This window comes from Lycorma delicatula, chromosome 1 (genome assembly GCF_047948215.1).
Source record: "Lycorma delicatula isolate Av1 chromosome 1, ASM4794821v1, whole genome shotgun sequence".
In the NCBI taxonomy this organism is placed as follows: domain Eukaryota; kingdom Metazoa; phylum Arthropoda; class Insecta; order Hemiptera; family Fulgoridae; genus Lycorma; species Lycorma delicatula.
Window position 1 is genome coordinate 324892485 of NC_134455.1, and position 13348 is coordinate 324905832.

At 30.3% G+C, this 13348-nt stretch overlaps 1 protein-coding gene across 1 annotated transcript in view; it reads right to left on the reverse strand.

Moving 5' to 3' along the window:
* The window catches only part of LOC142334213 (neprilysin-4-like), a 112650-nt gene extending 99950 nt beyond the window's left edge, over window positions 1–12700 (reverse strand). The window contains exon 1 of the mRNA XM_075382054.1: window positions 12605–12700. Coding sequence (XP_075238169.1) covers window positions 12605–12669 — 65 coding nt within the window. The 5' untranslated portion in view covers window positions 12670–12700. The remainder of the gene's footprint in view (window positions 1–12604) is intronic.
* Window positions 12701–13348: the final 648 nt, after the last annotated feature.

Genomic DNA, 13348 nt, shown 5'->3' on the forward strand with positions numbered 1-13348 from the left:
AATACTCAATACTTTGATAACAAAATAAAAAGTTTTTGTACCTATTTGTAAAACGTACAAAAATAATTAATATTTTAAGTGAAATTTAATATTATTTTTAAAATACACACACACACAATCTGTTTACTGTCTGCAGAGAATAGCAATTAGTTGCAGTGAACTAATAAAACTTAATACTAGGAGAATAGGCACAAAAAATATGTAATGTGTTAATTAAGAAGTCAATTTGGTAACCTAGAGGTGCATAACATGATGAATGAAATGTCATTAATTAACCTCTGTACATTTGAACTTATGTAATGAAAATCTGACTATTTTAACCGACTATTTTTTTTAATACTTAAATCAAAAGTTAATTTGACTAGATTAATACTATTTAAAAAAATAATTTATTTAAATTATTCCGTGTAATTTTTATGTAATTAAAGAAAAAATTCTTTAAAACTGGTTATTTTTTTTTATCAGAACAAGTCCTTTTTGTTGTAAAAGTTAAGAATTTGAACATTGTAGAATTAAACTTTTAAGGAGTAGAAAAAATAATGACCGAAAATTTTCTTAGTAAAATTAAAAAAAGAAAAAAATGAAAATTATTTTGTTACTTGTATCTCTCTGAATTTTATTTTTCGATTTCTACCTTATGTTACTTCGGTTGAGATGAGTTGGACAGATTAAAATTTGACCAAGTATTTGTCCCACGATGGTTGCCGATTAAAATGACTTAAAACGATGAAATTTTAAAATAAAACCGTACCAAATTCATATGTAGAATATTTGAATTGTAATTTTTTAACGGTTGTGAGTAATATTCCTTTATATCTAATAAATTTGCTTTTGATTTTTGTTAGAAAGCTGATCCTACCTAGCAAATGGCATTTTTATGTGTGCCTGTGTGTGTGCGTCCTCCTTAGCTTAGCACTGTAGTGATCACTAGCGGAAAATCCCGCGATTCGTTAGTACATGTCTCGTGGTGGTCGGGTTACTTGTTATATTATTATATATCGATATACCGTATACAAGTCGATATATATGCGAAATATATATCGAAGTTTTAGTAATTTTGAACCGGATCCGAATTTTTGGACGAAAATCGCAAATATCACGAAAAAGGTCGATCTTAGCGCTCTGAAAAATTTTTTCGACCCTAGACAATACCCCCCCCCCCCCCCCCCCTCGCTTACCAATCAGTCTCAGAGGTACCCGTCGGATGATAATATTTTCAAGTGCCCCGGGGCGCCGTTCGGAAATTGCGGAGGGGGTGCGATGGGGTGCCACGTAATATCTCGGCAACCGCTCGTCCGATTTTCATGATTCAACCGACGTATGTATCAGCAGGTTAATTGCTAACTGTTTAACGCATCGGGTATACTCTCGATCGAACGGATCTTGGTTATCCGCAAATTAAATCGTTCAGCCCTATATTTTGATTGTACTCGCCCACCGTAAAACGTATCGATCCGATATTTCACTAAATACGCTCAAACCTGCGCTCTAGCGCAGCTGTAAAGTATAAACTTATAAAGACTAAAAAGTAGAAAATAAAAACTTTAAAAAAAAAAATTTAAAACACCAACTCTAGAAATTGATACTAACGAATAGGGATTTGCCGCTAGTGATCGGTACATTCCGATGGATGCCTACTTTTGGGTTATAGTTCATTATTTTATGAAGACAAACAATCGCATAAATAAATAAAAAATATGTAAAAAAAGTTTTTAAAACACCACTCTTAAATTAAACGCACTAAAATGTAAAAAATAATTTTAGGACGGTATCTCAGAATGGATTTGACTACAAGCTCTTTGATGATGATATGTGAGATTATGTGAGTCATAGCTTCAAATTAATAATTTGATGTTTTTGCCAATTTTTTCTTATGCGTGATGAATGGCCTAAAGAGTGGGATGCAACACGCATAAGAAGGAATTGGGCAAAAACATCAAATTTTTAATTTGAAGCTATGGCTTTTACATAATCTTACATGTCTCATCAAAGCTTGTTGTCAAATCCATTCTGAGATACCGTCCTAAAATTATTTTTTACCTTTTTAGTGCGTTTAATTTAAGAGTGGTGTTTTAAAAACTTTTTTTACATATTTTTTATTTATTTATGCGATTGTTTGTCTTCATAAAATAATGAACTATAACCCAAAAGTAGGCATCCATCGGAATGTACCGATCACTAGCGGCAAATCCCTATTCGTTAGTATCAATTTCTAGAGTTAAATTTCTAATTTAACTTTCGTTATATAAATTTTCATCAATCTAAAAAAAAATACTTCTACACAAGAGGTAATCAATTTTGGACACCTAATGATCTCATTTGAGACGCCGCCCGGAGGGTCTAGTTGCAGGTCGTGCCTGTACGCGCTGCAGCTAGTAGTTAAAATAAATGCAAAGATTTTTTTTTGGATTTACTTCATAATTTAGTATATAATTTTCTTTTGTTTGTCGATAAGTCTTTTAAAATTGAAATTACTTTTAATTTCTGAAGTTTGGGGGTTAAAAATCACTGGTTTAAAAAAGCCAAATTTCTAACAGTGTGTGCGGTTCAGAAGACTACACTGTAGTAAAATACTTGGTCTGATCAGAAGGAAGGCTTACAAAATCATTTTTCGGAGAATGAGGGTGAAGATTAAAGTTGTACTTTATTCATTTAAATAGCTATATATGTTATCCTAATTGTAACTATAGTTGGTGATGAGAAATGAATCTTGTAGCAGGTAAAAAGCCGCTAAGCCTAACTGGTGTTGAACTCGGAATTTTACTGATGGAAGGCATAAGTTATCACTCTGGTTTGTAGTTAGGCGTGTTTGCTGAATCCATCAAGATTATTTATTCTTAATGTATAAAATTACCTAACTTAATACGTTTTTGTACTTTTGTTAATTATGTTTCGCAACGTTGATTTATTTTGCTTGAGTTAAGTTAAAACATGAATATTAAAAATATTTAGAAAATAATAATGGAAACAACCTCTATTAAAGAAATATTAAAAAATTAAAACCAAGTTAAATTAACGAAAAGTCGGTCTTCTTGCGCGGAACTGCACAAGAATCTTTTTTGATTGGTTATATTTCATTTTGCCTTTGAGGGGTATGACGATTTTTAATTCCCTTGTAGTACACGTTAAATGATTATACAAAAAGTATTAGTTTATTTTAAAAACTCATCGATGGTGTTTCATTGCTTTTGTGATAAATGAAATATTTTAATTAAATTTAAATAAATTGGCCAGATGGTCTTTCTGATTGTTAGATAATTTATTAAAAATGGCAACGTAATCGTACAACCTTTTCTCATAGATCAAAATATTATGCCGCGTAAAGCGAAAATAGTTTTGTGTCGTTTAGTATTATTATTTTTTTAGTAATGAGTGACGATGGGTTTTTTTGTAGTTAAGAAAGCACTTTTGGAAGTATAAACAGATGGAAAATATAAAATTTAAAAATTTTGTAAATCGGTCTTAAATAAATATAGACTACAATTATAATATTACTCTATGGCATATGCATAAGGTAGGTGCTCTCAACATAGATAATCAGTTCGACCGATTAAACCGTTTGACATTACAACTGTGACCTATGAAAAAAATTATGGCTAAACAATATACGATTTGCTAAAAATAAAATCGCTGAATTCAAAATTAAAAATTATCTGCTTAGATTAATGTTACTGAATATCACCCCCGTTAGATGATCTTATTTCTGCAAATTAGTCCTTTCTTTTTTCATTTTTTGAATTATCTATTCTACTTTTCTTCATTGCACTAAATGATTTCGTTTGATCTCGTTGATTATAACATTATGGATGTATTAAATCCTCCGTAAAAAAAGCAAAACAAAAGCTAAAAATACAGAACAGGGATGTGATCAACAGAATATTTTTGACTTTTGACTTTGCCGGCCGAGTAGTCACACATATGATCTTGGACCTCTTTTTGAAGGTTATACGGCTAACTATCAAAGATAAAGTAAAGTCATTTTTATGCCCTTTTTCAAATATATATATGCCTTTTCCAAACATTTTGTGAATATAAGAAAGCGCCGCTAACTGCCTTTACAGTGATAGTCACTGTATTCTTTAATTTTACATATTCCAATGTATAATTTTCTGCTTTTTTCATTGGTGGGGTCAAAAATAGGTCATTTCATTTGAAAAAAACCGTGTTAACCTTAAAATAACGGTCAAGGTCAAATATAGAATCACTATGAGGTGCCCCTGTCCAATCTGAGTACTTTTGTTTAGGTCATGTTTTCGTATTGTGCGTAGTTTACGAGAAAATTGCCCGATTACAATTTTTATTATTATTATTGTTATTACACTTCCATAATTAATTCTAATTATTTCCGAAGTGTGGATTAAGTTGGTTAATTGAATATTTTTATGTTCTTCAGGCAGTAAGTACAAATTGCAAAATTAACAAGAAGTTACTACTTATAAATCATTGTTTATGTATCGTGTATGTAAAGTCGGGAACAGGGTTGTGACGTTTCTGACAGATAAATGCTGTAACCTGTGCGGTGTAAGGGAACCTACCTGAATTCCGATCAACTTTGCCAGCTGATTATCGCGGTTTTAATTTTTTACAGTTTATTTAACCGATTCGCGCCAAAAACAGTTTGGCGCGAATGATTTTCTATTATTACCGTACATAAAAGATAATAAATTTAATGTGTATTTCAGTTCGAGTTCCTTCTCTATAACATAAATGTGTCAATAATAATAAGCAATCTACAAAATATTATTATAAAGTCTGCAAGTGAAAATGTGTCTGAGGTGACCTATAATAAAGTAAAACAAAAGATGAGACCAGAATACAACTAAACTTATTTATAAGAAAGATAATTATAATAAAGTTCAATAAAAGTGAAGATATCACTAAAACTAAAGAAATTTTTAACTGATTTAGAATCTACAGATACAAATGTTTAAATTGAAAAAAATGAACGATCCTTAAATTAAAATAATTAGAGTTGATGAAAAATTCAGATCTTTGGATTTCATTCAGTTGGAAAGCGATATCATACACAGAAACAAAATGAATGATCAACATAGCATTAAAATTGTACATAAGTATCAAAATAAAAGAAATAGAAAATGGACTTCAATAAATAATTAAATGCTGATGCTTATGCTCTGCTTACAATATAATAATATTACAAAACTTAAAAAAAATTGCTTTATACTTTTTTGATCAAATTATTAACATACATTGCATGAGTTTAAGTAGTAGACTAATTTGGATTTAAAACCTCGCATTGCCGTTTTGCAGATTTTGAAATTTTTTACACCCGCACCCTTAATTTACCCCCGTTCGGGGGGATGTTTGCAAAAGTAATGGTGGAATATTGTATTGTCACCCGACCTTAGTAACTGCAAAATTTCATCAATAGGCAACGTCAGGAAGTATGTTCAATTAAGGATGCAAGATTTGAGGACAAACATGAAAAAATAACTGAAAAAAATTGGGAAAAAAATCATTGTGAGTTAAAGCAAGTAAAAATGCAGTGATTTTCAAACTAAAATTTTATCACATATGGATGTAATATAATTTTTTTTTTTTTTACTTAATAATAGAAAAATGTAATGATGCGGACGGTTCGTTATGGAATCGTGTTTTTGTGAATTGTTTGTATAATATTACGGGTATATATTACTTTCGATAAACGAAGTGGATGAGTTCTATTGTTTTACTGTGAATCGTAGCTCAGCAGCCACGATATTCAGAAATGATGGTTCAATCCCTTTAAAATGATATTAAACTATTGAATGTATCATAAGATAAACCATTTTAGAGCTTGTCGCAAACCACAAGTTTGAAGGGGAAGTGATTGACGTAGGAGAAGGAAGAAAGAACAAAGAAGTGGTGGAGGAAGTATTAAACTACGTATGAACATTGATCTGAACTGCTACTTACAAATCAAATTTTAATGATCCAATTCCTGGTAAATCATAGTTTATATCGTCATTGCTAATATTTAAATCACAATTATCACTTAAATCATTATCATCGCTATCGCCACATACATTAATAACGAAATTTTCAATGGCTTTATCAATTAAAAGTTCCTGAGACAAATAAGATGTTTCTATGTTCTTAACGTAGTCGCACCTTGATTTTCATTCGGCATTTTTAACTGAATTTTCTCGTTTTTCAATTAATCCAATAGCATTATCTAATTTAAAATTAAACCTTTTTTCTCATTATACTCTTTTAAAACCGCCCAAAATTTTTCAATCAGATTTAATTTTGAAGAATAAGGAGGAAATCTCAAAACATTATGACCTTTCTCGGCTAAAACTGAATGAATCGTAAATAATGTAACACTCGGCTTATGCAGTTTCATTAAACTACACAGTTCTGGTTTCAACATTTACTTGTAAATGACGACTGCTTCGTTATTTTGTATAAGCCAATCGATCATGTCTGCTTTTCGCGTGTTCGAATTCGGAGTGCGGTTCAGATGCCCTTTATGTACGATGTATACGATGGCTGAATTAGAGGAAAAATTAAGAATTAGTTGATATTTTACCCACCGCTCGTAATTAACGGAATTTATATCGTCATGGTTATCTCCTGTTTTGGTACTAAATTTACATTTAAGAAGCGCGTTCTTAACAAAACCATTTTCTGAACCGGCGTGAACAATGAAAGCACGCATGTCTTTACAAATCGGACCGGCAAGTTTGCGGTCAGAGTCGTCACTTCACATTAGTTTGATATGACTGGCATGTGTACACAAGATTCGTCCGTGTAAATTATAGGTCTGTTTAAGTTACAGTTTAAGTTACCCTTTAATAGATCTTAAGTAACGTAGTCTCAGTTCCCGATTTTCTCATTTTTCTAATAAAGTTTTTCTATTATCTATAGATTTTTATTTTTAATTTGAACCATATGTCTTTTATAATGCGCCATAAAGACCAATGGATTCCTTGAAAATTGATTTTCTCTTTTACGACCGGTAGTAGCGTTCGAAGAGTAACGCGTTCACCTTTATCAATGTGAAAATTATAAATCGTTCACACATGACATTTCTATCAAAGTTATCCACGGGCGTTTTAGTTTGTTTAGTGTTGTGATTTTTTGTAAGAGTGCTAAAGTCTTTATGGAATGAACTGTAGTCTTCTACAGTCTCAGGTCAACCATTCCTGAGATATGTGGTTAATTGAAACCCAACCACCAAAGAACACTGGTATCCAAGAACTGGTATTCAAATCCGTATAAAAGTAACTGCTTTTACAAGGATAAAACTTCTCTCTCACTCTCTCTCTCTCTCTCTCTCTCTCTTTGTCTCTCTCTCTCTCTCTCTTTCTCTCTCTCTCTCTCTCTCTCTTTCGGTTTAACCTCCGGAATCACCGTAAGGTATTACTTCAGAGGATGAATGAGAATGACATGTGTGAATGTAAATAAAGTGTAGTCTTGTACAATCTCAGGTCGACCGTTCCTGAGATGTGTGGTTAATTGAAACTCAACGACCAAAGTACAACGGCATCTACGATCTTGTATTCAAATCCGTGTACAGTAACTAACTGCCTTTACTAGGATTTGAACCTTAGAACTCCCGACTTCGAAATCAGCTGATTTGCGATGACGAGTTAACCACTATACCAGCTCGGTAGGCTAAAAAAAAAACTACTCTCATCTGGCTATGGATACGTTTTCGTCCCCCTCTCATTTTTTTTTTCTTGTATACCTTCCATGATATATGATATACCATGGAAGGTTAGTATTTCACCGTCCGCGATAATAAAGTGGAATTATAATACTATCCTACGTTAAATTTATTGTAATATAAAGAAACAGAATCCATTAACGACAGAAAATGTAAAAATTAGAAAAGTGTAACGACGCCGATAATTTTCGTAAACAAAAAACAACATGGATGTTTTCATAAAACTAATATAATACGCTCACACAAACCCACTCAAACAGACATAGTAACAATCACACTACGAGAAAAAAACAACTGAACGAATGCAGACTCCGCACCGCCGAACATATGTTTTCTCTCTGGAAACGCTTCGAGGACAAATTTAGTGTGGTTTGCAACAAGCTTTATGTATATAATTTTCCTTTCTTTTCTTTGATCTGTCATTCATTATATTTATTTAATTGATAGGTTATTAAGCATGAATATAAGTTACAGTTATTTTTCAATAAACGTTGCATAATTCATTTACTGGTATAAACAGATAGGTCCGATTATGTCAGTAATAAAAAAGGTAACCCACACTGATGAAGTCTAGTCTTATAAAAAGAAACGTCTTAACATGTCATTAATCTTTTTGAGTTAACGAAAAACGTCGTATTTTGATGGTTTGTTTATTTGAAGAAATTTCTATCTTAACTTGCATTTTAAACTCATGTGTTAATTTACCCGTGCCAGAGTTAACTTTTCTCACACATTAATTCATTTGAAATACTTTTGCGAATTCATTTACTTATTTTTGGGTTTAGATGTTCATAAATTATATAAAAATTTATACAAATTTTTATCCTGTTACAGTACTAATTGTGAAATACTTGTCATATACATATGTTTATATCTTATTGAATTGATGTTCGACAAGAATTTTATTGTTACTTGTTAGAAATACATAATTAGTATGAACGAATTAACGGGCGTAAAAGGATGACGGTATGAAGTAAAGTAGAAATTTAATACTCGTATTTTGGGTTGTTAATTTTTGGGAAAATTATCATCCCCTACTTAGAATTGTACTTTACTAAATGTGTAAGCTAGTTCGGATGGCGTATGGTGTCAGATTAAGAACTTTAGGATTACCAAAGACGTTTAAATTTCTGTTAACAAAGGCTTCAAAGCCAATTTTACAAACTCCCGGTAGAAACCAAGGAAGAAATGTTTTAGACTTAGATAGTTTTGATTTAGGTTGTGACAACCTTATATGAATTAATGTGCCATGGAAAGAATTACGGCTATCCTGAAAGAAAGAAATTGATTAATCCACGCCTAGTATTTCTCAAAACGTTGATTTTTAGTTACAAAAAAATTACGGGAGACAAAAATGAACAAAACTGATTTCTCGCCCACCATAAATGAATATTTCAGTCACAATTAAATGCTGGAATAGACTGTTGAGAAATGAAGTATGGTTTTAAACAATGGTTTTTAGGTGCTGGATTCGTTAGGCGAAGACACCATTAATCTTTACAGATAATAATAAATTTCGATTAACTAACATAGGAAGCAAGTATTTGAAATCGGGTGATATAAACAAAAATAAATTACACCTTGTTCTGTGACAGGAACTGTACTTAACCTTTTGGAGCTAGTAAAACTTTATAGAAAAACAAATAGATCATGAGTGTCGGACATGGACTCTCGGAAGATCCAATAATCTGTTTCCTCTCTACCATTGTCATTACAGTCTCATCGAAATAATACAGACAGAAGTTAAACGTGAAATTTAAATTTGAGTCGATCGAGAGTGATGAACTTGTAGGTCGCGTGGCAACATCATGAAAGGAGACTGGAAAAGAACTTATTCTCATGGTAACAGTCTTATAGTAAGCGGCTAATATGGGGATACATTGGAAAATAATACGATTTAATTTTTGTTTTGTGTGAAAAAAGGAGCGTCTGAGATATAATATTGGTGTCTTTTATCATTAATTTACGATGCAGCGGTAGCGATTTGAACGGTTCTGAAGAATAAGCAGTCCACTGACTGACCGATCGGTGAATGCCAGTAAGAATTTATTTAATTTACGAGTTATTTACTAACAGTTTTTTTTTATTTTCTATTATATCACAATTAACTTTTTCTTATTATTCAGTAATTTAAACAATTAGTTAATTTAAGAATAATAAATAACTAGAGAGGAAATATTTTAACACTTTAGTGTGATCAAAATCAACATTTACAATGATTTGAAATTGTAATTTATTTTTTTTTACCAAAAGAACTGCGTCGTTTTACATTTGTTTAAAAGTAATGCTTTGTTGATACATACTAGGTATTAGGTTGTATCGTATAAATGTATTTTGATTTGGGAATGAGCACACTATTTTCTGGGAATAAATAATTATTTGCTTTTAAGAGAAAAAAACTTCTGTTGCACATGTTTTTTTTTATTATAGTTTTTCCATTTTAACTTTGATAACAAACAGCAAACTTTTTTAACGATAATCATTTTATTTATTACTTACTGTAATGTGTACTTTATAATCAGGTCTTTAATCTATTAATATAATTATTGTTAGGAAATATTACCTAATTATATTATTAAATTATTTTAAAACTTCTTTGTACAAGATTTGTTTACAATAATTTTTAAATTAATCTTTTCATATTTTTATTAAACTATATTTTGCCTATCGCAATATTTTTATGAGTAGGTTTCCCGTAACATCTAAGAAAATTTATCTTGATATTAAAAGAACGCTTTCGAACTAAAAATGCTACGGACATGGAACTCGTAGAATTTTTATCGTGGCTTCTGTCGTTTCTATTACGGTGGACAAGGGAGGATGAAACAATTGTTTTGAGCGCTTTAGATAAGTTAAACAGTATTAATAAAGCAGATTGCATTAGTTCAGCCGCTGGTTCTAAACGTGCGCAACTGTTGGCAACCTCTGTCAGATGCGGTGGACTACTCTTAAGTGAGCACTCTGGGGCTCATCATCGAAGCCACGACTGTTCCCGGTCTTAATTAACTATCTATATAATATAAATGACGTATATTGTGTAATGTTTACCCACAGTCGTTAAGAATGTGATACGTTTTGTTATATTAATTTTTGCGTTATGTGGTTTAACGACTTTAATAATGTATCAAAAGATACTTCAAAGAAATATGATTCAGAATAAACGACAATTTTTTTTGTGGGTTAATGTAAATTTTTACATTAAAGTATAAAAAACGCAATTGAAAAAAACATAAATAAATTGTTGTTTATTGTCGTCCATCGCCTATTAAAAAAAGATTATTTGTTGATAAAATGAGGAAAAGTCAACTGCTTAAATGATCTATGTTTCTGTAAATTTAATAGGTATTATAATAACCAAGCATTTTATCCATTCTATTTTTTTAAACTTTACTGAAATTTATTCCCAAATTAGTGTATGTTTTTTCTTTGTGTCAATTATAATCACATATATTATAGTTATTTTCATCAGCCGTTTGAATAAAATAATGAAAAAGATTATCGCTGTGCATGGCAGTAGTTCAGTAGGCCTACACGACTTAACGGGTACGTCTTGCAATTGCCCGCCTCTTCTGAAATCTGACAAAGAGTCCGGGTTAATTTTTCAGTATTTTTCCCTGGTTTAAAAAAATCCTCAAAATATAGTTCTGCGGAAAAATCTCCTGACTGTAGCTGTAGTCTATGACAGCTTCCATTCATTCACAATTATTTTTATGTTGTAGGCTTTAGTTTTTGCACATTTTAACTCCTATCAATTATTTACGGAAAACTTTCGAATGCATTAAAATTTTTGTCCTGCTTTTCTTTGTTTATTTAAAAAAAAAAAAATACATCAATGTTTCGCTTTGTGCCCCTTGAACGGAAATACCAGGTTTTAAAAATCTTCTTTTTCAGGTTTTAAAATTCCGAATTGCATAAGTGGTCAGAAATTTTTCTATTGTAAAAATTCGAGAATGTATATCCGAAGGAATAGAATACTTAAAATTGAATTACTTGTCTCAAAGTCGAAAAATCTAGAGCCATTATTTTCATAAGTGACTATTTTCTTTGTTAACAGCTAGAAACTAGCCTGTCTTTTTTGTAGAGATTATTGTATATTGTACATTAATTAATTAAGAAAAGTTTTAAAATTCTTGAAAATAATTTTTGTGACTTTTTACCAATAAGGTAAAATAATCTTTCTTTTTGTGCACTACTTTTCTTTAAAAGTTTTCCTTTTATTCATCTTTTTCACAGGGTTTTCAAGCTTTTGGCTAAAGCTAGGGATTTGGCCGGAGTTTTACAGCAATATTTAATTTTCGATACACACTTCCTACTACAGGATGCCAGCACAACATTCAATTAAAACAATAACTATGTAATTTGCGTACAACTTGTAGTATCTACCTACCAGAAACTTTTGTAATATAATTACTTTGATAAGGCCACAGCTGATTATTACAGCTTAAACTATATAATAATTTATTTTGAAATAAATTAGTTTTATTGAACTATCATTAAAACGTTTGTTGTATATCAATCTTTTCTGCTTATAACAAATTGAGGAATAAAGATGCAAATTGCTTTCATATTTTTGTTCTTTAATTTACCTAAAAATTAAATTTTAGAAATTACCTTTATATGATTTTTATTCAAGAAATCACTTTAACAAGTTAACAGCTACTCACTTTTAAGACTAAATATACAAAAAAATAAACTGTAGTAATCTACAGTACTGATAAATGTTATTCAAATAGAACTGGATGCAGGAACTATTCGTTAAAAAAAAAAAATAAAAGATAAACTGTAAATGAAAATTAAAAAATAATAATAATAACATTTTTGTCATTTAAGGAAAGTAAATTATTTGTGTATCTCCTGTTCATAATCACTTATTGGAAATTTAATATGTATAAAAATATGAGGCATAAATTAATCTATATAAAATACACATACCAGACTTGATGTTTCAAAAGGACGAACTGTACTGTGTAGTCCCTGAATGAATCTGAACTAATCATTGGCCTCCAAAATATCCTGTATAATTTTCCATTCACATCACCTTCACAATGACTTTTTTTCCAAGTTCAAAAGTATACCTTATTACATAACGGAACTAAATTACACCATAATCTAGCCCGCATTACATTTCCTTATAACAAAAATACAATGAAAATTTCTCATGTACGTTAATTACATAATCGTTTATTTCTAATTCATTCATAAATTTTATGATTTATTTGTTGAATTATAAAGTAACACATAATTTGATTATAAATGGAAATATGATTATAAAATAGATAATATATTTAAATATGGATCATTATCTCTATTAAGAATGGAACATTTCTAATATATTTTATTAGAAATATTAGAAATTTTATTTAACATGTATCACAAATAAAAATATTTAGTTTTTTCAGTTTTTTAATATAGTTATTTTTTATGTGTACAATATATATTTAAAAATAAACAGTTTTAAGCTTCTTATTTATGTAAGTGGGGTATTCCATTATAATTCAACAAACAATCAGTGTATCTGATGATATTTGATTTATGATAACTATTCACCTTGTAGTGGCCCCCAAAAAATATTTTTTTATATTTAAGTTGTTTTTTCTTGAGTAATAAACTATTTTCTAACTTGCCAACAGGTAAAAAGAGCCATTTTCGTCATTTTTTCTTGAGTTGTAGCATTTT